Below are 22,827 nucleotides of genomic sequence, written 5' to 3' on the forward strand. Positions count from 1 at the left end.
GAGCTCCAATCCACTCCCAGGGCTTTCTTGTTGATGGTTGGTGCTCTACCACTTGAGCCATCCCTCCAGTATGCCATTGTGCTGTTTAAGTGGAGATTGAGTCTCATAGATTTTCCTGCTCCTGGTGGTTCAAACTTCAATCTTCTGGATCTCAACCTCAAAAAAAAATTCCACTCAAAGAAAACAAAAATTCCTCTCTAGCCTTTATAGCATGGGTGTGTCACATGACACTTTTTTTTTTTTTGGCCAGTCCTGGGCTTGAGCTCAGGGCCTGAGCACTGTCCTTGGACTTTCTCAAGGCTAGAGCTCTACCACTTGAGCCTCAGCACCACTTCCAGCTTTTTTTTTATGTATGTGGTATCAGAGGAATCGAACCCGGGTCTTCATGGATGCCAGGCAAGCACTCTACCAATAGGCCAAACTCCCGGCCACATGACACTTCTTGAACTAACTTTTACTCTTCCCTCTTCACAATAAACGCTTCCACAATCTCAAGTCCTCATTTCTCTATCTCAGCATGCTTGCAAGGGACCATATAGCCTCCTCTTTCCTCTCAGTCCAGTCCCAGGCATGTTATCGTTTACACTCTAGTCATTCAAGTGTTGTTTGTTTTTTAACAGCAGAAAGGAGACTTCCCCTGGACACAGCAGCATGGATTAAGCAGTGATAGGGTGTTAGGTTGGCAGAGGTACTTCTTGTGGCTTCGTGACCCAAGGACCCTCTGTCTTGATGCCAGGCCTCTACTCAGGAATCATTTGGTCCAGATCACAAACAGGTCTTCCTGGAAAGCAGGGCCTCCCTACCACCACCCCCAACACCTCCACCAAGTGGAGATGAGTTAAGGGGCTCAGATGGCCTTAGGCTGGACATTCCCTGGGACAAGGCCCCTTCTTGCTTGACGTCTAAAATCATGACACATGTAGTTTCTGCCTACCAAGTTAGGTTTTAAGTCCCTGGAATGGCAATCCTGTTTTTGTCCTTTGTACCAGGTATAACTAATAGAAGCTAGAAGCTGGTTCAGAGAGGGTGGGCATTGAGTTAAATTCCACCAATTAAATTCTCTCCCCCACCCCAGCCCCTTCACTTAGCACCCTGAGTGAGAAGGTGAGGAGATGCAGTATATGATAAGGGGGGGCTGGGAATGTGGCTTAGTGGTATAGTGCTTACCTCACATGCATGAAGCCCTTGGTTTTATTCCTTAGTACCATGTATACAGAAAAAGCCAGAAGTGGTGCTATGGCTCAAGTGGTAAAGTGCTAGCCTAGAGCAAAAGAAGCTCAGCGACAGCGCCCAGGCCCTGAGTTCAAGGAGCTCAGGGACAGTGCCAGGCCCTGAGTTCAAGCCCCAGTACTGGCAAAAAAAATAAATGAAATAAAGGTACAGGGCAGGCAGGCTAGACTCTTTTTGCTAAGGCATTGTTGTAGTTCTTAAAGCCTTGTATTTTGTGTCCTGGTTCCCAAATGTTCTCAAGCCTGACTCTTCAGCTTCTATCTACTATGATGTTTTTACTATACGTGCCTTTTATTTAAAATTAGGCAGAGTAAGTTTGAGGAAGTTTTGTTTTATTTTTATTTTATTTTTGTCAGTTGTGGGGCTTGAACTCTGGTCCTATCATTGATCTCTTCAGTTCAAGGCTACCTCCCTACCCTTGAGTCACAGCACCACTTCTGGTTTTCTGATGGTTAATTGAAGATAAGAGTTTCACAGACTTTAGTGCCCGGGCTGGCTTTGAATGGTGATCCTCAGATCTCAGCCTCCTCAGTAGCCACCAGCCATGCCCGGCTTTAGAAGTTTTTAACCAAGAGCAGTCCCTGGAATTCTCCCAGTGGAGAAAGGAACTGCCTGGAAGAGCAACCCCAAAGTTGGTTGTGTTTCTAGGACTCGGTGTTACCCTATGACAAGCAAGCAGCAGTTCTTCGGGATGATGCTTGATCAGGAATGGTAACAGTTGGTAATCCGTGGGTGCTTGGACTTCATTATTTTAGCATTCCCTACACCTGCCAATCTTTTTCCTCTTGCGTTAACTTCCTTTCTTGGTGAGGATGGGTAAATGGAGAATTAAATCTCTGTTAAAGCCATGATCATTATTTTTGGACCTCCCTTTCTGGGTGCACCCACTGCCAGCAGTGGAGGGGAATTATATTCAGGCACTGAGTGTAGGTACTTCTCCGGCTGGCCTGGAGGGGGAGCTGCTTCCATATGGACAGTTCAGGCAAATAAGACGTCACCAGAGTGCATTTGTGGGCAACAGGATTGAACCCTGCACCCAGGAACAAAGTAAACATTACTTTTCAGGTATGTATTCTTAAAATTACTTTATTTGTATTTATTTGTAATATACTTTGTATTATAAAGGTGATGTGGGGGATCAGTTATGTATATCAATTAAGGAGGTTAAAATGGATTTCAAATGATCTTGGGAGTGCTGCAGAGAAATTTCTAACCCTCAAATTCAGGGTCTATAAAATGACAAGAGGAACAAAAGTGGCCACATAAAAATCAAGAATCTGTTTAATCGGAAAGCAAGGAACAAACCAAGAAACAGTAATTTCTGTGACAGAGCCATTACTACTCTTTCCTTATATTTCTATATATGTTTCTTAGCATACAAAGACCTCTTACAAACAATTCATCCTGGGATCAGATGCAGACCAGGTGTCTAGTAGGAACAGAAAAGTCCTAGAGACGCTCATCTGCAATTAACCGACAAAAAGCTGGGTAGAAGGTGTGGCTCAAGTAGTCGAGTGCCAGTCAAGTGGGAGCAGAGCAAGCTGGAAGCCCTGAGTTCAAGCCCTGGTGCTACGTACGCATATATATGCATAACATATGTATGACACATGCATATTGATAATATGCATATACGTGATATGCAAGATTTCACTGGAAACAGTAGTCGCTGATAGTTTTCAGTCATTTGGTGGTTACGTCGGTAACGATCAGATCACAGGCAGGCGCACACACGCGCATGCGCGCATGCCCCCCCCCCCACCGTGAGGACTCCCCACACATTTCCTACCTGGGCTCCGAGCAGGATGCAGGGGGCGGCAGAGACCCGAAGGCTCCCAGGAGGCGACCGGAGTGGGGCTTCCGGGCGTGGGGACTGCGCGTGGGAGAGCGGGGCGCAGCCTCGCCGGCCGGGGAGCCTCCGCCCCGACGCCGCCGCCGGCTCCCCCAGCGGGGGCTCGGCTCCCACTCGGCCGGCTCTGACGCGCCGCGGCGGCGTCCACCCTCGGTGGTCCCCCCGGGTCCGAGAGCACTTCCAGATTCCCCTGCCCATCTTTCGTCTGCACGGACGGACGGACGCGAACGACCCTCCTCAGGCTGCAGCTGAGCCCCGCACTGGGGACTCGACGGCCGTCCGCGGGTTTCCCTGCCGGCGGGACTCGGTGCGCAGACTACACCTCCCACAATGCCTCGGGCCAGACCTCGCTCCCGCCTCCAGGCCGGACGCCGCCTCCGCCAATAGCGGAGCAGAGTTCCCAGGGGCTGTTCCCGGCAGCCAATGAGCGCGGCGGTGGGCGGGCCTCTCCCGTCCATTGTTCTCGGCGCCCCGCGGGCTCCAGCTGAGGCGAATCCTGAGGGGCCGGGCTCGGCCCCGGCCGGTTTTGCGCGCCGAGCGGCCGCTGGAGCCGGACGCGGCCTCGGGAGGGTGAGGCGGAGGCGCCGGCCCGGGACCGCGGGGGCCGCGGCAGGCAGCCCGGGAAGAGCGAGTAACGGGCCCGGCGCCCGCCGGGGCGTCGCGGGCGCTGTCGGGGCTCCGCGGGCCCGGGCGCTCGGGATCCCGCGCGCCTGGCCGCGAACCCGCGGATGTTCTCGCCGCCCGAGGCGGAGGGTCTGCGCGGGTCCGGAAGGCTCCGGACGTCCCGCCCAGCGCCTGGCGGCGGGCGCTGCGGGCCGGGGAAGCGGAGGCGCGGGGGGCGTGTCCCGACCTGCCGGCTCGGCCGCTCTCCCGGTCCGCTCCGCCGGGCACCGCGTCGGGGCCTCTCCGCAGGACGTGCGGAGCCCGGCGGCGCGGCGGCGAGCGCGCCCGGCGAAGGCGCGCCATGGCCGCGGAGCTGCCCGGCCCCCTCGGCCCTCCCGTCCAGCTGCGCCCAGAAGACTCGCCGACCCGGGCGGCCCCCGTGATCGTGGAGGACGAGTGCTGGGTGCAGGAGGCCGTCCTGCGGGAGGACGGCCCGGAGCCCGAGCCCGGCTGCCGGGGCGCTGGGGAGCACAGGGGGGCCGGGGGGCCGCCGGGGGCCCTGGGCCGCCTGCGGGAGCTGTGTCGGCGCTGGCTGAGGCCCGAGCTGCACACCCAGGAGCAGATGCTGACGGCGCTGCCACGCGAGATCCAGGCCTGGCTGCGGGAGTACCGGCCGGAGGGCGGCGAGGAAGCCGAGGCCCGGGCTCTGCGGGACGGTGGTGAGCCGCCCCCCCCCCGCCCCGCAGCCAGCCTGCCCTCGTGCTTTAAGGCCACGCAGTGTGCACCGTGCTACTCCAGAGTTCAGGACAGGAGGTCGAGAACGTTTCTACCAGGGCTGGCCTCGAACCTTGATCTACCCGTGTTGTGCTTGGCCTCCCAAGCAGCCACGGGCTCATCTTAGGTGACTTTTAAGATCATGCAGCTAGCAGGAGGCAGAGCTTGATTGGACTTTATGTGTGTTCTGAGGCATTCGTTCTACTAGGGGAGACACTAAGTTCTTCAATAGGCACATAGCTGTACCATAGGTGTAGTGAGTTCTAATGTGTGTGCGGAAGAAAACACTTTCCAGGATCAGGACGGCGAGTGTCTCCGAGGCATCTGGCACGGAACACTAAGACTGAGAGGGCAAGGGAAGAGGTAGATTGAGGCAGAAGTGTAGAGCTGGACAGAGAGATGAGAAGTAACTGACAAGGACTGACTGTGATCCAGCCCTAGCTCTGCCCTGGGCACCTTCCATGCCAAACTCACTAAGTCTTGTGAGGTGGGGGTGTTCTATTACTCCTAGGAAATGGAATCTCAGCAAGGACACACGGCTGTGAAGTAATGGAGCCTGCTTTGTCGGGTCTTATATTGGTATCACCAGTGATCAAGCTGTTAGCTTTACAATAAAATTAAGGCCGAGATATTTTATATAAAGTCAGCACAATTATAGTTGAAAGTAATGGGGAGAGAAGGGCACCTTGAAACTCAGTCAAGTGCATGCTATAAAATATATTCTTGCTCTGCTTCCAAGCAGGCCAGGAAAAAGTGAAGGGCAGCTGTGAATACATGTCATTCGCTTTTTTGGGGGGGGGCCTTTTCAGCGATTTTTAAAGATGTTCTCCTCCTCCCAGCATAACAGGGTACTGAGCGGACCTGGCGTTCTGTTCATTGTTTCAGATTCCGAGATACAGAGTGACAATGGGGAACCCTCCGAGGACACGTTTGGGGGTGTGGAGTCGTTTGAGATGCCTGGCTGGGGGAGCAGAGGCTTCGGGAGACATCTGGGCTCCGGGGGGCTCCCGAGAAGCCCCCGAGACGAGGACGGCGGAGAGGCGGCCGCGGAGGACGGGGCGGTCGGCCAGCTCATCGGCCTGCAGGGCACCTACCTGGGCGAGAAGCCCTTCGAGTGCCCGCAGTGCGGGAAGAGCTTCAGCCGCAAGTCCCACCTCCTCACCCACGAGCGCACGCACACGGGGGAGAAGCACTACCGCTGCGGCCAGTGCGGGAAGAGCTTCAGCGACGGCTCCAACTTCAGCCGGCACCAGACGACGCACACCGGCGAGAAGCCCTACAAGTGCCGGGACTGCGGCAAGAGCTTCAGCCGCAGCGCGAACCTCATCACGCACCAGCGCACGCACACCGGCGAGAAGCCCTTCCGCTGCGCCGAGTGCGGCAAGAGCTTCAGCCGCAGCCCCAACCTCATCGCGCACCAGCGCACGCACACCGGCGAGAAGCCCTACGCGTGCCCCGAGTGCGGCAAGAGCTTCGGCAACCGCTCGAGCCTCAACACGCACCAGGGTATCCACACCGGGGAGAAGCCGTACGCCTGCAAGGAATGCGGGGAGACCTTCAGCTACAACTCCAACCTCATCCGCCACCAGCGCGTGCACACCGGGGAGAAGCCATACCGGTGCACCGACTGCGGCCAAAGGTTCAGCCAGAGCTCGGCGCTCATCACGCACCGGAGAACCCACACCGGGGAGAGGCCCTACCAGTGCGCCGAGTGCGGCAAGAGCTTCAGCCGCAGCTCCAACCTGGCCACGCACCGCAGGACGCACCTGGTGGAGAAGCCCTTCAAGTGCGGGGTGTGCGCCAAGAGCTTCAGCCAGAGCTCCAGCCTGATCGCGCACCAGGGCGTGCACACCGGCGAGAAGCCCTACGAGTGCCGGGCGTGCGGCGAGAGCTTCAGCTGGAGCTCCAACCTCACCAAGCACCAGCGCACGCACACCGGCGAGCGGCCGTACAAGTGCGCCGGCTGCGGGAAAGGCTTCGGCCAGCGCTCGCAGCTGCGGGTCCACCAGCGCACGCACACCGGCGAGAAGCCCTACCAGTGCCTCATGTGCGGCAAGAGCTTCAGCCGCGGCTCCATCCTCGTCATGCACCAGCGGGCGCATCTGGGCGACAAGCCCTATCGGTGCCCCCAGTGCGGGAAGGGCTTCAGCTGGAACTCGGTCCTCATCATCCACCAGCGGATCCACACCGGCGACAGGCCCTACCGGTGCCCGGAGTGCGGGCAGGGCTTCAGCAACAGCTCCAACTTCATCACACACCAGAGGACGCACGCGCGGGAGAAACTGCGCTGAAGCAGGGGGCGGCCCCAGCGGTCGGTCCTTCTTCCCAGTCAGCATGGCCTCCGGGGCAGCCGTCTTGGTTAGCTCAAACCCCAGGGTGTTCAGGGGCTGGAAAGGTCTGGAAGCTGGTCATTTTCTGGTTACAGAAATGACCAGCCTCCTCTCTCCAGGGTCCGCTTTGGCAAAACGGGGTGGAAATGCTTTCCCATGGGGAAAGAAGCCTGTCAACTCTCAGCTGAGTTGCTGGAGAAATAATAGACACTGGTTTGTGTGGCTCTGGTGGTTTTGCTGCCACTTGAAGAGGCTAAGGTGCCTTTACCCCACGCAGCCGGCACCCCAGGGTCCCCCATACTTGATGAGATTCCTGTCAGACCTGGTGGGTCTTCTCAGCGAAGCAAAGCTCTTGTTTCCACGAGCTGGCAGGACCACAGTACTATCAGCGTCAGGATCCACCCGAAAACAGTGTAAACTGAGATGTGCTTCACTTGTCTCTCTTGTTCTGTGGGGAGTTTGCTGCTGGGAACACACTTACTGTTGTGCTTTGTGTAGGGAGTGTGGGGTTTACACACCCCAAGTGCCTAAATGTGGTGCGTGGTGGTTTCTGTCTCACCCAGGGTGAACCAGCCTGCATGCCGAGTTGTTTGTTGTTTTCTCCTTGTCCTGTTTATCTTCTCAGTGCAGCACTGCAATCCTATCCAGTAGCTTTTGTACCCTAAGAACACTTTATAAGAACATGTCAGTTTTGAGGACATTAAAATCCCTGGAGAAATTTGGGCTTGAGCCATGAGCTGGCCCTAGAGTCACACGCGTGGTTTTTGTGTTTCCTTTAGCACACTGAACACACTCAGGTGAGCAGCGACGCTGTGCTGTGGAGGGACAGGATGGAGCGAGGCGTTTCTGGGAAACGTGAAGCTGCCTCATTCTCCAGACGCAGCTTGGGATGGATGCCAAGTACTGTGTTGCAGTCCCGTTCTCTACTTTGAGACAGGGTCTTACAATGTAGCCCAGTCTGTCTTTGAACTTGTGATCATCTGGCCTCAGCTTCCTAAGGGCTGGGACTGCAGATGAGAGCCACTATGACCAGCTGGCTTTTGAATCTGCCCTTTCAATGTGTGTAAGAAACCCAGAACTGTATCGTGTGCTCTTGGCTCATGCCTGTAATCCTAGCTGCTCAAGAGGCCGTGATCTAAGGGTCAAGGTTCACAGCCTGCCAGGGCAGGAAAGCTTGTAAGACTTCAGTTTACCACACAAAGCCAAAAATGGGGCTGTGGCTCAAGTGGTAGAGTGCCAGCCTTGAGCAGAAAAAGCTCAGGGACAGTGCCCAGCCCGGAGATGATGTGTCTCATAGAATTTTTTTTAGGTAACGTTTACAGTTTACAGTCATAATAGCTTCATCATGGTGAAAACATGGAGCTAAGATGTCTACCTGCAATCTCCAGCCCTCTGAGGTAGGTAGGTAAGAGGGCTTGCTAACTTGGCCAGCATCTCAGTTCTTTTCCTGAGGCTATTTAACTCCACTGTATTATTAAAGCCACAAGACATACCTAATAGGAACAATGGATAAAAGAGCAGAACACTAAATAAAAACTCTGCAGTAGTCATCATCTCCTCGGCAGCAGGACCATCACCTTTCCTGGCCTTTTATTCCTGGTAGAGGTTTGAGTCCAGAAAAGTGATTAAAGTGAATGTTTACCTTGGGTTGGCCTCCACTTCTTAAATTTTATTTTTTTTTAAATTGTCTTTATACAAAGTGATTTCAATTCAGCATGCCAGTTTGAGTACATATGCCTGTATTTTCTTAGTTACAGGCCACACCAACATGGGTATATAGTTAGGAGCTGGGCCTCCCCTTTTCTTTTTTTTTTTTTGGCTTGAGCTCAGAGTCTGAGCACTGTCTTTGGACTTTCTCAAGGCTAGAGCTCTACCACTTGAGCCCCAGCACCACTTCTGGCTTTTTTTCTATATATGTGGTACCGAGGAATTGAACCCGGGTCTTCATGCACGCTGGGCAAGCACTCTGCCACTAGGCCAAACTCCCAGCCCCTTCCCTTTTCTTGTATTTTTTTGTGTAGATGCTAGTCCTGAGGCTTGAACTCAGGGCTCCCCATCCAGCAGGACAGCAGGTGCAGGCACCGGTTCCCCCAGATTCTGATGGCTGAGTACTGCAGCGCGTATGGCTGGAGCAGACATGGGGCTGGGAGATGAGAGGACTCGGCTTTCCTGTTTCCAAACACTTTCCTATTAAATACCTCCCACAACCCTCCAGAAACCTAGTAACATAAAACACGGCACAGTCTACACATAATTATACCTAATTAGGTTTGCAAAATGTGAGTAATACAGCCTTTACATTTTTTCCCCTTTAACATGAAACATTTATTTTGCTTTTAGCCTAGAAGCAAAACACATGAAACTCAAAACTACTACAAATTACATGAATGGACACTCAAGTAAAATACCAGTAACGAGTAGGGACGCAACCCACCAGCACCTGCCGCTTTTCATGTCCTATGTACTGGACAATTCAGATTCCTAAACATTTTAACTCATCTCCAGGTTTGCACACTGTTCCCACGTTCTTCGTGTCATTCGCCCTTGAGGTGTGGCAGGTGCTGTCCACGCAGGTCTTACCGTTCAGTTCCCCAGAGGTGATTTACCTCTTCCTTACCCAGGCCACGACTGATGGGGCTGACGGATGTTTTTCAGCAAAGCAGCTTGTAAATTCAGCCTCAATCCTACTTTCTAAACTACTAGCTCTGCTTTTACTTGGTGGCTGCCACAGCGTAGTTGGCGGGGTGCTTGCACTGGAGCTCTGCTTTGTGGCTCGTGCCCAGGCTGAGAGGGAAATGCTGTGCAAGCCCTCGCACCGTGGGAAGCGGTCTGTATCAGGAGCCCTCATGACTGGTCCTCATCCGAGCTGAACAATGAGGAAGTCCGGGCAAGCGCTGCCGCTTCACCCTGGGGGAGGCAGGGGGGAGGCAGGGCCGGCCGAGCAGTCACTGTGCTGAGAGCCTGGCCAACTTCTACCCCAGCGGTGGTGGTTATCCCTGTCCTTTTAGGAAATTGGTGGGCCGGCCACAGTGGTGCACACCTGTAATCCCAGCAACTCAGTTCGAGGCAAGCCTGGGATAGCTGGTGAGACCCTGATTTAAAAAAAATTTAAAAAGAGAAGAAAGAAAGTGGAGGCTCCTGGGGTCACACAGGCCCATCAGCCCCCCAGGCGGGGCAGGCAGGCTCGGGGTCAGCGGGAGGGGCGCGGGTCCACCCAGTCCCACACGTGCAGGGAGGCGTCGCCGGCTGCTGACAGCACCATCCTGGGCTTGCCGGGGTGCCAGGTGTGGGTGGTGACCAGTGGGGCAGGGTCCCCCTCACTTCCTTCCAGGCAGACGTGGCCTCGGTGCGTGAAGACAGGCTCCGCAAGGCTCCCGGCCGGCTCCCAGCACGAGGTGTCGTGGACCTGGACGGTGCCGTCGAAGCCTGAGGAGGAGCAGGGAGAGGCTGCCGAGCCTGCACGAGTCCCTGGGCCCCGAGCTCCGTGGTCTGCTGCTCCCTGCCCCCTGCGCTCACGCTGGGCGCTGCCCTGGGCCCTCACAGGCACGGCAGGTGGCCTTAGCCTCCCCCTCCCCAACACAGCCTAAGGTGCCACGCCACGCCACGCCATGCCACCTGCCCTGGCTCTTTGCTGCTGTGTGGAACCCCTTGCTTCCTTCCCTGCCATCGAGGGGATTTCTTGGCCTCATGGGCCCTGCAATGGCTCCAGCACCCAGCCTAGGAGCGGGGGCCCCCTGCTAGCTCATCCACCACCCCTCAGAACACAGGCACAAGAGCAGCATCCGAGACTCTGTCACCTCTTTCTGGGACCACTTCATGGCAGCTCCCTGTCTTTCCACCACCTGACGTGGGTCTCTCTGCTAGGCCCTCGCCAGTGTGTGCAAGTTTAGTGGCCAGGAGCCCACGCCCGTGGAGGCAAACTTGGCCGCCTGTGGGCAGCTGTAAGGGGAACCAGGTTCTGTGGAGCCCACACCCGTGGAGAGCACGGCTGTCACCCCCCGCCCAGTGGTACCTGAGATGGCCAGGCAGTTGCTCAGGCCCGGGGCCCAGCTCACTCGCAGCAGCTCGGGGTCTGGGCTGGGTGTAGACACGGGACACTGGGCGCTGCCCACTGGACAGTGCAGCTGCCGGGGGTCAAGGAGGCGGAGCTGACCAGCTGAGCCCAGGCTGGCAATGCTGGGCTGGTCCCCGGCCCTCACTTCTGCACACCACCTCTGTTCCTCAGACACAGGGCTGGGTCTGGGGATCTCCACTGGTGCCCACTTCTGGCGGGTATCCACCAGCCCCAGACGGCCCGAACAACAGCAGAAAGCAAAGGTGTCCGCGTCGAGGGCCTGCAGGCTGCTCAGTTCCTCCCCGTCTTCAACCCCTGGAAGGCCAAGGCCACAAGAAGCTGTGGGATGTGTGCCAGACCCCAGGCCTCCTCCTGCTCACAGCATGAGCGGGCATGCCCATCAGGTGGGTGCCATGGGCTGCCCTCCCACCCCATGGCCAGGGCTTGCTTCCCAGCGACCCCACAGATGCTGGGTGGACAGCCCATCCTGGCAGAGCAGCCAGAGAGGGTGCTGAACTCCATGGAGCTGTGCCGTTACCTGGCAGCTGCCTCCCGTACCTGAAGAGTACGTGGTCTTCCCGGATTCCAGGTCTATGATCTTCAGGCCACGGAGCCGCGCCCCGTGGAGGACGCTGGGCGCCATGGAGGGGACAATGGCCAACCTGGGCCAGAGACGTCCCTCTTCCTCATCCACAGCAATGTTGCTGACAGCTGAAATGACATCTGGGGACAGGGAAGAGGTGACATTTGGAAGGCTGATTGCTGGCAGAGGACACTGAGGTGCGAACTCTGCTTCTATCGACATTTCAGATCAACGTCATTTCCTCGTCATTAGTTTTATGAGCTGTTTCTGTTCACACGGGCAGCTCAGAACTCAGCAAGCAGGTTTGGCATTTTCTTGGTGGATAACAGGAAAAGAATGAATGACACTGCAGATGTCACTTTCACCCTTAGTGAAAAATAACAGGAATACTCGGGAGTGATTATGGTGCTGGGACCGCTGGTGATGTGCCGGCGTCTGGCGCTGGAGGATGCACCAGGAGGCCTCGGGCCGTGGACTGAGGGCCAGAGACCACGGACTGCAGTGTAAGTTGGGTAATGAGAGCAGCTTGGACTCTGGCAGACCAGACAAGCCCATGCTTGGCCTCAGATGAGATCAGGTTTGGTCTGTCTTGGCCTCAGCCTGCTTAGCACCAATGAGTTAAAGGGAAATTCAGATTTCCCATTTTCCATTTCTTTGTTTCAGACAGATTAGGTCTGTACTTGTGTACCCACAGATCAGGTTGTGCGCACACCAGAGCTGGGGGTCAACTCATAGATGCTGGAAAATTCACCAAGAAAACACTGCCCTTTTAGGATCCTAAACAAAGCTGGCGGGTCTTCCCTCCCATCTGCTGCGTTAACGTCTGGAGGAAGATGGTCATATGTCTGTCAGAGGACGCTTTCCCACCCTGACCCTGCCCGCTCCCCTCTGTGTCCCTACCACAGCCTTAAGCCACTGGCTGCAGGGCAGGCCCTGACACCAAAGACCAAATGGATGGCAAGACTCCTCTCCCTCAAGTCTGTCCCTTGCTGCCCCGCCCTGCCTACTTGGGGGAAAAGATAAAAGTAACTAACTGGTATAGGACAGAGACATGGATCAATGAATCTAGAATGAAACCTTTATAATTATGGCCAGCTGATCTTCAGCAACGATGCCAAGGCAAACCAAGGGTAGGAGGGTGGAACACTGAACAGCCATACAGCCTTAAGATCCTCATGCACAAAGATGAACTCCACAGTTGAATAAACCCAGCTACAACTGTAACAAAACTTCTGAAATCTAGAAGTGTGGCTCAAGTGGTAGAGCACTAGCCAAGCAAAGGAAACAAAAAAAAGAACCAGCGGGTGGTTGTTGCCCGTCATATCAGGAGGTGGAGGCAGAGCTGTAGTCGGCAGTGGCCCTTGGCAAAAGCGTAAGACCCTGTTTGAAAAATAAAGTTGGAAGGTCTGGGGGTGTAGCTCAAGCGGTACAGGGAATATCTAGCAAGCATAAGCTCCTGAGGTGAAACCCCAATATAGCAAAAAACAAAACCAGAAAAATTGTTAAGAACACCTGCCACAACTACAGGGGCTGCAACAGCTGGAACCCAGGCCACCACAGAGGGCTGGGCAGGCAAGGGCTTCGCCTTTAGGTGCAAAGCCTGGGCTAGACCCGGGGGAAGGAGCAAGGCGGGCAGCAGGTGTCTGTCCCCGCCCTGCCCAGAGGGTGAGCCTGCAGTTCTCGGGTGCTGCGCCCCAGCCAGGTTAGAAAGCTCCATTTAACATCTGGCCCTTGCTTGTATGAAGGCAGACGCAGCCTTATCCCCACTTCTGGCTCCAAGCATTTCTCTGAACAGGCACGCGATCCTCTATCTCACCACTAAGAATTCACTCACCGCTGTCCTCTGCCGTCTGCCACACCTGCAAGCGGCCCCCCGGACGGCCACTGGTCACCAGCAACCTATTCCAGACAGACAGGAAGTGTTAAGTCCGCTCCTACCCGCCTGGCCAGAAGGAACCTCTGAGGAAATGCCCGCCGTCATTCCATGGGTCCCAGCGCAGGCTCGCCCTGGCGGGCTCAGGTCACCAAGAGCCACGGGACCAGCCCAGGCCGGCTCCAGTCCCAGTGGTCACCCAGAAGGTGACACCAGTGGGGGTCAGAGCCTGTAATCCAGCCCCAGGGGTGCAGCACCGATGCCCTGTCAGCTCCAGGGAGGAGAAGGGCAGCCTTCCTGCGGGCTTTCAGTCCCTGAAACAACCCCAGGGACCCCAAAACAGCCTAAGACCTTTGTATGGTAAATACAACCCTGTGCGGGGAGGTAGGGGTGGTGATAAGGAGGTAGGCGCCCAGCCTTGCCACCCATGCTGTCAGGAACACAAGGTGTGAGGTGCAGAACTGGCCTTACCTGGTGCCGGGCACGTGCTTTAGTGCTAAGATAGACCTGTCCGAAAACCCACCATGGCGCACTGTGAAATCCCTTTCTGGGAATAAGCCCTAGGACGAGAAGCAAAGCGGCAGCCATCAGACAGAGCATGCTGTTCAAGGAACAATGCAGGAGCTCCAGGGAAGAGCAGACCTTGGCCTGGCAGATGCTGTGGTGATCACCTGACAGCTGACCTTGCATACCTTCATGCTAGCCTCCTTCCCCAGGCCCCCAAAGCCTGCGGCAGTGCTCCTACAGCACAGACAACCCGGCCTCCCAGAGGAGCCCCAGTGTTCCAGAGTCATCCAGGAAAGCCCGGGTGATTCCCTCCAGGGGGTACAGCCAGCACCACCTACCAACAGTCTACTGCCAGGCACTGTGCCCAGGCTGTACCCCATTTGATTCTCATGACCCCTGTGATGCAGGCACAGTCGTTATCCATGTGACAAGAACACAGCTGCTGAAGCTCCACTTGTAAGGCCACATAGGAATGGAGCTGTGAGCCGCAGCCCAGGTCTGCCAGGTCAAAGTGGATGTCTATTTAAGGATCAGGAATGGTGGCCACATAGAAAAGGCGCTGGTTGTGGTCAAGAGCACTGGGCTGGGACTTTTTTTTTTTTCCAGGTTGGTTGTGGTACTTGAACTCAAGGCCTGGGTGCTGTTCTTGAGCTCTTTTGCTCAAAACTAGCCCTCTACTTCTTTTGATTCACAGCTCTACTTCAGGTTTTCTAGGGGTTCATTGGAGATAAGAATATCACAGACTTGCTCGCCAGGTTGGCTCTGAACGTTGATCCTCAGATCTCAGCCTTGTGAGCAGTTCTACTTTCAGCCCTGCGCCACCAGTGCCCGGCATGCAGTGGAGTCATTCGGAGGAAGTCTGAAGGGTTTATTCACTAGGCTGGTAAACTATGTGCCACTCAACAGAGCTTATCTCTACGCACGTGTGTCTCTGACTGTTAGACTACTTGCACCAGCCCAGTGCCCGCCTGTCTCTCTAGTCAGCAGGCAATACAGGCGGTCCTAAATGCTTCATAAACAGAAAACCTGACCCATGCGCTCAGCGTTCCTATTCCCCGTCACCTGGTTTTCTTTTACTGAAAGTCTGAGCGGCAGGAGCAGATGAAGAATCTCATTTTTTTTCTGCCTCTCATAACCGGCAACCAGGACTCCTGGGGAGAGGAGAAGATAACGGGACAAACGGTTAGGAGGGCGGGCCAGGCGCACTCGGCGTCGGGGGCGGCGGGCCCTCGGCCCGCTCCCCTCAGTCCAGCCTCGGGAAGGAGAGCCCACCTCCCAGTGCCCGGCAGGGCGATTACCTTTGTCACCAACCCACTCCAGGACTCGCGTGGCTCCCGAGAGCTCGAAGGCGTGGAAGTCCTGGTACCTGCAGGGGACACTGCAGTCACGCGGGGCCGGGGGCAGCGCGGGCGGCCACGGCGTGGGCCCGGCTCATCCGTGGAGCCCTCCGGGGCCCGCGAGGGGGTGAGGCAAGGCTGTGACAGCGGCGTCCTCCCCGGGGGGGGGAGGCCGGGCTCCGCGCCCAGGACCCGGCACTCACAGGCGCAAGGATTCCACGAGCCAGTCCTCCGCGGACTCCATGGCAACCGCCGCTTCCGGCCCCTCACTTCCGGGAAAGGACGAGAGGGCGTGGCCTCCGGGCGTCACGACGACGGGGCGTGGCTCCGGGGACTGCCGGGTGGGCGTGGCTCCGGAGACCGCCGGGTGGGCGTGGCCTTGGGACTGCCCGGTGGGCGTGGCTCCGGAGGCTGCCGGGTGGGCGTGGCCTCCCGGTGGGGCGGAGCCTGGCGGTCAGCGCTCGGCGGTCAGCGCTCCGCAGCCAGCTCAGCCCCCATCCCACAGCTGCTCGCGCCCCGCGGGGCTTCCCCTGGGCTGAGGTTCTCTGAAACGTGCCCACGAATGGGCTCTGAGGGGGCCCCGAGTTCTTATTTTAAGGCCGGGTATTTGCCGTCCAAGAAGGGCTGTTAGTGTCCTGAAGCCAGAAACCATCAAGCAAGCTGAAAGAAGATAAAGCTGTACCTTCCTTTCTCCTGTCAGCCCTGGGGACCCCAGGCTGGGGACTCGGGAGGAGAAGGTGGCCCCGAGGGGGGCCCGGGACAGAATGATGCTGGATCTTTGTGCCGTGTGTGCTGTGTGTGTGCTGTGTGTGTGTGTGTGTGTCACACGGGGTGCTATGTGCTCTGTGTGTGCTGGGCAGTGTGTGTCACACAGGGTGTGTGTACGGTGTGCGTGTGTGTGTGTGTCACACAAGGTGCTATGTACAGCCCCCATCACAGCATGGGAAACAGAGGTCCTTGCCTGAGCCAGCTGGTGGCAGAAAAGCAGAGTGCAGAGCCAGGAGCCCAGCAGGCAGTTTCCACCTGCTGAGCGGCAGAGTAAGTCCTGGTCAGTGGCTGTGTGATGCCCTAGCAGGGAGTCTTCCAACTCACTGAACACAAACACGCAGCCCTCCAGCACCCTTTTCCCTCCCCTTCCCTAAAAAGGACAGGGCAGGCATTCTATGGAAAGAGCAGGGTTTTATTCACAACATCATCAGGAAACAAGAAACAGGAACGTCATTTGTGTCTGCATCACATCTCTAGTGACCCAGCCAGAAACTGCCATACCACAGCAACAGATTTGCGCTCAGGACTTCTATCCAGAGGTGGCCACCGCTGCACTAGGGTTCCAATCAGCGACCTGCAGGGCTGGGTGCTGTGGCAGCCGTGTTGTCAGCCTGCGGGGTCCTGGTATCATTCCTGCAGCATTTGCACTGTCGGCCTCCTGTACTGGAGGAAAATACAGAGAACAACTGGGCAGTGACAGATGAGAGGGGCACCCTGTCATCCCAAGTGCTGGGCTCTGCTCCTTAGACACCAGCAGAGGCGGACTCTCCGCTGGGGCGGCTCCAGCCAGCACGCTGCTTTTTCACATTACACCCTCCATGTTACAGGTAGCAGTGACCAAGGCTCTTTCAGATGTCAGGCCTGATAGAGTTGCCAGGTGTCAGCATCACTCCCCATGCAGCTCTGCCCCAGCGCGCCCCCCTCTCCCCCAGGCAGGCATTGCTTCCCAGAGACTCTCCAGTTGGTCTGAGTGTCTCAGCCTTCAAAGTGAGCAGACATAGAGGTGACACCGCCTTCCTTTACACCCATGCTCCTGCCCCTGCATCTGAGGCCCTTGAGCAACTGTGTTTCAGGAAGCCAGGGATGCTGGCTGGGGAGGGAGCTGGACCTCTAGGGAATGCCCCTCCCTCTTTCAACAGGAGCATGATGTAAGATAGGCATGGAAGAGGGGAAGGGAGGGAATCAGCCACCGCCACTGTGAGGAGTACAGACAGACTCACTGAGGCCTTAATGAGCTGTGGTGGACATAGAGAATCCAAGTCCAAGACAGGCTGGGCAAAACTGTGAGACCCTGTCTGAAAAACAAATCAAAATCAAAGACTGGGGCTCAAAGACTGGCTCAAGTGATAGCCTCAAGTCCCTAAATTCAATCCCTAGTACCATCTAAATAAAAAACAAACAAAATGCCCCATTTGATAGGAAATGGGTCTGTTGGCATTTCCATTTTGTAATGGGGAAGAGGAGGCTAAGCAGTGAAGTGACATCTGTTTCCAGATTCCACCTTCTACTCTGGGTGCAGATCACACCATATCTCCCCCCTGCAGCCAGGAGTGTGCCAGCAACAGGGAACAGAGAAGCTCCCACCAACCAAGCAACACCCTAAGGCTGGCTCAGTGGTAAAGTGCTTGTCCAGGGTTCGATTCCTCAGTACCACATACACAACAAAAAACCAGAAGTGGCTGTGGCTCAAGTGGTAGAGTGTTGGCCTTGAACAAAAGAAGCTTAGGGACAGTGCCCTGGCCCTGAGTTCAAGCCCCAGGACTGGCCACACACACACACACACGTGTGCGCTCCATGGTGGAATAAGTGGTGTGGCCTCTCCAGCCTGGGATGGTCTTGCTTTGTAATCTCCTTATCTCCCCTCCCCTGTAGCTGGGATTTCTTTATCCATTGCACTGGTTTGCATTTTTTTTCCCCAATAAAGACCAAGTGTCACCATGTTGTTCAGTCTGGCCTCAAATCCCTGAGTTCAGGCCATCTTGTCGTCCCAGCCTTCCGAGTAGCTGAGACTACAGGGGCATGGCACCATGACTGGCTTGGAGGTAACGTCAGCTATCACAACTTAGAGAGGTGAGAAAGATGCTACTGGCACCTGGTGGGTAGATGCTAAACCTCCCACAGCACAGCAAACCGGCACCAGCCCCCGAGTCCACCTCAGGAGTGGGGGTTGGGGCGTTGATGGCCCTGCGGTGGGCCTCTGAGCGCTGGTCCAGCTGCGCGTGCTCAGCCCAGACCTGGAGCCGGCTGTGAGGCCTAGCAGAGCCCCGACTGCGGCAAGAGGCAGACGAGGCTGGGCCTAGGGCTGTAGACGGCAAGGCGGAAGGGGTCTGGGGAAGGCCATTGCCTTCCTTGGTGCTGGCGGGGACGCAGGGTTTCCTGGGTGCAGCGCCCCGGGCCTCCCCGCTTTACCTGGCTGCGGGGTGCCGGGCGGCCGAGGCTCTCGCCCAGGGCCTTCTTCAGCAGGAGGATTCGGCGCAGGTCGTGACTCAGCGGCCACCGCCGGTCCCCCAGGGAGGGGGGGCGTGCTGACCCCACCGGGGACAGGCCGGACGGCTCCAGACTCTTCTTGCCCATGAAGTGCCCTAGGAAGGGCGGGGGAAGCCCTGGGCGTGAGGCCCCGGCCCGCCGGTCCCCCGCCGGCTCAGGAGGGTCAGGGGGGGCCGGGGCGGGCGGGGAGGCGGCCGAGGGCTTGGAGGGGCTCCGGGCAGGGCAGGCAGGGGTGCAGGCGGAGCGGGCTGGAGAGGGCACGGGGCCGGGTGTGCCGTCCAGTCAGGGAGGGGCGCCTGGGACTGTCCCTGCCCGTCGGGGGCTCCCTCCCGGGGCCCCTCCCCGCTTACCGGTGGCCCAAAGGTTGCCCCGCGGGTGCACCCGGACCTTGTTGGCGCGGCCGCGGGGCTCGGGCGGGTCCCAGGCGAGCGGGGCGACGCCCGCAGCCAGCAGCGTGACGAGCAGCAGGCGGCCGAGCAGCCGCGCGCCCCCCGCGCGCCGGGCCATGTCGGAGCGACGCCGCCGCGGGGCTGCGGGTTCGCGCCGCCCGCCTTCCCGGCTTTTAAACCCCGGGCGGGCGGGGCCCGGCGGTGGGCGGGGCCGGCGGGAGGGGCGTGGCCGGGACGCCCCGCCCATCGCGCCGCGCCCCGCCCCCTCGCGGCCCGCGGTCCTCTCCCCAGGCCGCCCACGTCCCCCGCCCGCGGGCCGCGCACCCCGGGAGGCGGGGCGGGGCCCTCCCGGAAGCGGGCGCGGCCTGCGGGACCTCTGGCGGGCGGCGCGGTGCGAGGGCTGCGCCGACGTCTCCGGAAACAAGTTTGGGGTGGGCGCGGGGCGGGCGGTTCCCGGCCCCGGCCCGCGGCGGCCGTCTCACCTCTGCGCTCCCCGCCTCTCAGCTCGCCTCGCGCCGTGGTGACAGCTCTCACCACCTCCCGGAGACGCACCGCGGCCAGGCCGGGAGCTGGGAAGCCGGGAAGCCCCGGGGGGAGCCCCGCGCCCGGCCCGGCCCGGCCCGCAGCCAGCTGGGCTTCCGGCAGGTGACCTCGAGCCGTGGGCCGCGCTCGGCAGGGTTATTCTTCCTCGGCTCCAGGACGGGCCCACGCTGGGAAAGCGCCCCAGGCAGGGCACTGAGGAGGACGTTTCCACTGCGGGAGTCTCGACCGTTTCTGCCCGCGCTCCTGGGGAAGAGGAGGGGCGTCCAAAGGGATTTTTACACAGAGGAGCTTACAGCCTGCCAGGGCATGACCTCGAGGCCGTACCTGCGCTTCACTGGTGCAAGACCACAACACTGACCACGATGGAGGATTCCGCCCAGCAGATAAGGGGGTATAACACATGGAGTCGAGCAGACACACCAGACACTGGGAACCCAGGACACAGAGACTAGTTATCCACAAGGGACACGCTGGAAAGTTGCATGGAAACACAGCAATGTGGCCCTAAACATCAACTTGAATATGATTATCCAGACCCATGCAACATCAGTGAAACTAGAGTGGAGAGACTGCAGGACTAGGATTAGGACAATTTCAGTCTAGGTGAATACTCCACTGAACATGTGAAAATCAGGGGAAAAAAAACAAAACCAAAGCTATGACGAGTTTCAAGATGGGACAGAAAGTGACAGCATCAGATGGAAGGAGAAGCAGAGAAGCATGACCAGAGCACAGGACAGGCATCTGGAAATAGTGTGGAGATGCATTGCTTTGAGTAATGAGAGGGGATGGGTAACAACCAGATGACCCTATTGTAAGTTCTTAAACATTTTATGAATTCTCAGATTGCCCTGAGTGAGCCACTAAGCTTCCTACCTGACCTGCACAAACCTAAAAGTGCTTCTAAGTTCTTTGATTACTAACCCCCACTCCCCTGGGAATTTCTTTCTTTCTTTTTTTAAAGATTAGTCTTATTATGCTGCTTAGGCTAGCCCTGCACTCATACACTAAAATGAACTCCCGGCCGGGAGTTTGGCCTAGTGGTTAAAGTGCTTGCCTAGCATGCATGAAGACCCGGGTTCGATTCCTCGTACCACATACATAGAAAAAAACCGGAAGTGGTGCTGAGGCTCAAGTGGTAGAGCTCTAGCCTTGAGAAAGTCCAAGGACAGTGCTCAGGCCCTGAGCTCAAGCCCAGGACTGGCAAAAAAAAAACAAAACAAAACAAACAAACAAAAAAAAAAAACAATAAAATGAACTCCCTGCCTCAGCTTCCTGCAGCTGAGATTCTTACAGGAATTCAAAAATCATACTTGAAAAATTCCTTTCCTTTGCCTTTTACTTTTTTTTGTGTGCCAGCACTGGGGCTTGAACTCAGAGCCTTGTACTCCTCCTCAATGGTTTTGCGGTTACTTCTTTATCATTTGACCTACACCTACATCTCCACTCCAACTTTTTGCTGGTTAATTGAAGTCTCATGGACTTTTCTCCCTGGACTGGCTTCTAAATGTGATCTTCTAGGTCCCAGCTTTCTGAGTAGCTAGGATTACAGGTGTGAGCCACCAGTGCCTGGTTTCATTTTTATAGTTTCAGAAAGTCACTAAAATTTATTTACTTCTGGGCCAGGAGTTTGGCCTAGTGGTAGAGTGCTTGCCTAGCATGTTCAAAGACCAGGGTTTGATTCTTCGGTACCACATACATAGAAAAAAGCCAGAAGTGGTGCTGTTGCTTGAGTGGTAGAGCCTGAGCCTTGAGAAAGTCCAAGGAGTGGCCGAAACAAAACAAAACAAAATTTATTTACTGCTGGGCATGGCGACACGAGCCTGTAATACCAGCTGCTAGGAAGGCAGACAGAAGAAGCAAGTTTGAGGTCAAGCCTGGCAAAGTCAAAACAAGAATAAATGAAAAAAGACTGAAGGCATAGCTCGAATGGAAGAGCAACTGCCTGCTATGATACTCTAATTCAATCCCTACCTGAGAAGATAAAAGGATATAAAGGTATATAATTACATATAGAATGTATATAATATATAAAAACTATATTACATATATAAATAAAATCTGCTAGTTTGAAGTCCTATGCCTTAGTGCTAAACTAAGTAATATAAAAAACAGAAACATAATACCTCTCCCCTAAAATAACCTTTTTATTTTTGGCTACTAGTGATTCAAATGTCTTAAATGCTTTAGTTGCCTTCTCAGAGACATGTAGCTGTTGCTTGCAACAAAAGCACCCGATAAAGGAGGAAAAAAAAAAGGATACTTTCACAGAGCCCTGTGTGTAAGTGCAAGTACAGGTGAAGACGTGAGTACAATGGTATTTACACTCAGGGAGGTGAGGTTCAGACAGGTGTCAGAGAGCTCAACTCTGTCTAGCAAAGCAGGTTGGCGCAAAAACAGAGCCATTGCCAAATGCAGTGATACATGCTTGTAATTCCAGCTACTGGGAGGCTGGGGGAGGGAGAAGTAGAGGTATAAGGACTGTGAGTTCAACGTCATTCAGGGCAAAGTTAATTAAGACCTTACCCCCAAAACAAATGCAATGGGCTAGGATATAGCTCAGGTACTGGAGCAAAAGGCCCTGGAAAAAAATTACCAAAACAACCAAAGTCCAAAAGGGTTAGGAGGTAGAGTGCCTGCCCAACACTTATGAAACCCTGTGTTAAATCCCTAGGAGGCAGGAAGGAAGCAATCAGAGCCCATGCTCAGTAGTTGGCCTGTCCTGCAAAGGTGACAAATGGTGTCCGGCCAGCGGCAGTACAGTGTGCCTGTACTCTCTGGACATGAGAACATCTGAGGCCCACGTAAGTTGCCGAGACAGCTCAGAAAAGCATCTGCTAGTGATCTGCCAGCTTCCTCCTGGTTGAGAGCACTGGGCACTGGCGCAGACCTGTGGGCTGGGCTGTCTCATGGAGAACCGGAGGTGGCAGTGCTCCCTGCTCCATGGGCGGGTACCCCAGTTGGGCTGCAGAGGGGGCTCCCCTCCCCTCCACTAGGACTGACTTCCTCCACAGGACCTGAGGCCCAGAGGAGATAGAATTAAAGAGGACTCTGAGCTACTCACACACTGGCTTACCTGGCATTCATCTTTGAAAGCTTAAAAATGGAAACACACACGTGTTCTGCTTCCCTACCTTTATGTCAGAGAAAAGCAAAGCCCAACACTCAGGGCAGGTCCAGGCAATGCCGTTTCCAGACAGGAAGGCAGGCCAGCACCGTGGGGTACCTCCGCCCAGCTCCTTTCCTCCCTCTCCCCCCTCTCCAGCGCACCTCACAGCTGCTGCCATGAGTGCAGAGGGTACAAAGGATGACGAGCGCGACAGCCCCCAGACCTGTCAGCAGCACTGCTGCTTTACACGCGTCGGAGTCACGCTCTTGTGAAAAGCAATTTTATGACTAAGACATTTCCCGTGGATGTCAACCGCGCCTTCTGCTTCACGAAAGCAAACGGAACAAACAAGTGGCTCGTATGCTGGTGCACTTAGCGGAGGCCTGTGCAC

The 22,827-nt window shown here is 56.2% G+C and overlaps 3 protein-coding genes across 4 annotated transcripts; 1 reads left to right on the plus strand and 2 right to left on the minus strand.

Moving 5' to 3' along the window:
• Positions 1-4,043: 4,043 nt before the first annotated feature.
• Zscan2 (zinc finger and SCAN domain containing 2) lies at positions 4,044-7,158 on the plus strand. Its single transcript, XM_090321615.1, has 2 exons — positions 4,044-4,401; positions 5,342-7,158. The coding sequence occupies exons 1-2, from the start codon at positions 4,044-4,046 to the stop codon at positions 6,745-6,747; spliced, it is 1,764 nt and encodes a 587-aa protein (XP_090177741.1). The 3' UTR covers positions 6,748-7,158.
• Positions 7,159-9,923: 2,765 nt separating this feature from the next.
• On the minus strand, positions 9,924-15,404 carry Wdr73 (WD repeat domain 73). Its single transcript, XM_090321723.1, has 8 exons — positions 15,344-15,404; positions 15,102-15,169; positions 14,866-14,954; positions 13,768-13,856; positions 13,258-13,322; positions 11,399-11,563; positions 10,799-11,155; positions 9,924-10,212 (listed from the first exon to the last, which is right to left on the minus strand). Exons 1-8 carry the CDS (start codon positions 15,382-15,384, stop codon positions 9,977-9,979), a joined length of 1,110 nt encoding a protein of 369 aa, XP_090177849.1. The 5' UTR covers positions 15,385-15,404; the 3' UTR covers positions 9,924-9,976.
• Positions 15,405-16,311: 907 nt separating this feature from the next.
• Positions 16,312-18,907, minus strand: Nmb (neuromedin B). Of its 2 annotated transcripts, none has more exons than XM_090321502.1 (3): positions 18,746-18,907; positions 18,318-18,490; positions 16,312-16,566 (listed from the first exon to the last, which is right to left on the minus strand). In XM_090321502.1, exons 1-3 carry the CDS (start codon positions 18,900-18,902, stop codon positions 16,438-16,440), a joined length of 459 nt encoding a protein of 152 aa, XP_090177628.1. In that variant the 5' UTR covers positions 18,903-18,907; the 3' UTR covers positions 16,312-16,437. The 2 variants fall into 2 exon arrangements, with proteins under 2 accessions (XP_090177628.1, XP_090177629.1); XM_090321503.1 differs by having other exon boundaries at positions 16,457-16,571.
• Between the last annotated feature and the right edge of the window lie 3,920 nt (positions 18,908-22,827).

Source organism: Megascapheus bottae, chromosome 30, assembly GCF_031878675.1.
Source record: "Megascapheus bottae isolate mThoBot1 chromosome 30, mThoBot2.hap1, whole genome shotgun sequence".
Classification (NCBI taxonomy): Eukaryota; Metazoa; Chordata; class Mammalia; order Rodentia; family Geomyidae; genus Megascapheus; species Megascapheus bottae.

Bases quoted from the DNA above. Each gene is read 5' to 3' on its own strand.
- Nmb (XM_090321502.1), bottom strand. From the start codon at position 18,902: ATGGCCCGGCGCGCGGGGGGCGCGCGGCTGCTCGGCCGCCTGCTGCTC. The intron at 18,491-18,745 runs GTAAGCGGGGAG...CGCCCTTCCTAG, and splicing joins GGGCAACCTTTGGGCCACCG to GGCACTTCATGGGCAAGAAG. The intron at 16,567-18,317 runs GTAAAGCGGGGA...CCTCCAGTACAG, and splicing joins GCCCGGCACCCCGCAGCCAG to GAGGCCGACAGTGCAAATGC.
- Wdr73 (XM_090321723.1), bottom strand. From the start codon at position 15,384: ATGGAGTCCGCGGAGGACTGGCTCGTGGAATCCTTGCGCCT. The intron at 13,323-13,767 runs GTAAGGCCAGTT...TGTCTGGAATAG, and splicing joins AAGCACGTGCCCGGCACCAG to GTTGCTGGTGACCAGTGGCC. The intron at 11,564-13,257 runs GTGAGTGAATTC...CCCTGTCCCCAG, and splicing joins GCAGACGGCAGAGGACAGCG to ATGTCATTTCAGCTGTCAGC.
- Zscan2 (XM_090321615.1), top strand. From the start codon at position 4,044: ATGGCCGCGGAGCTGCCCGGCCCCCTCGGCCCTCCCGTCCAGCTGCGC. The intron at 4,402-5,341 runs GTGAGCCGCCCC...TCATTGTTTCAG, and splicing joins CCGGGCTCTGCGGGACGGTG to ATTCCGAGATACAGAGTGAC.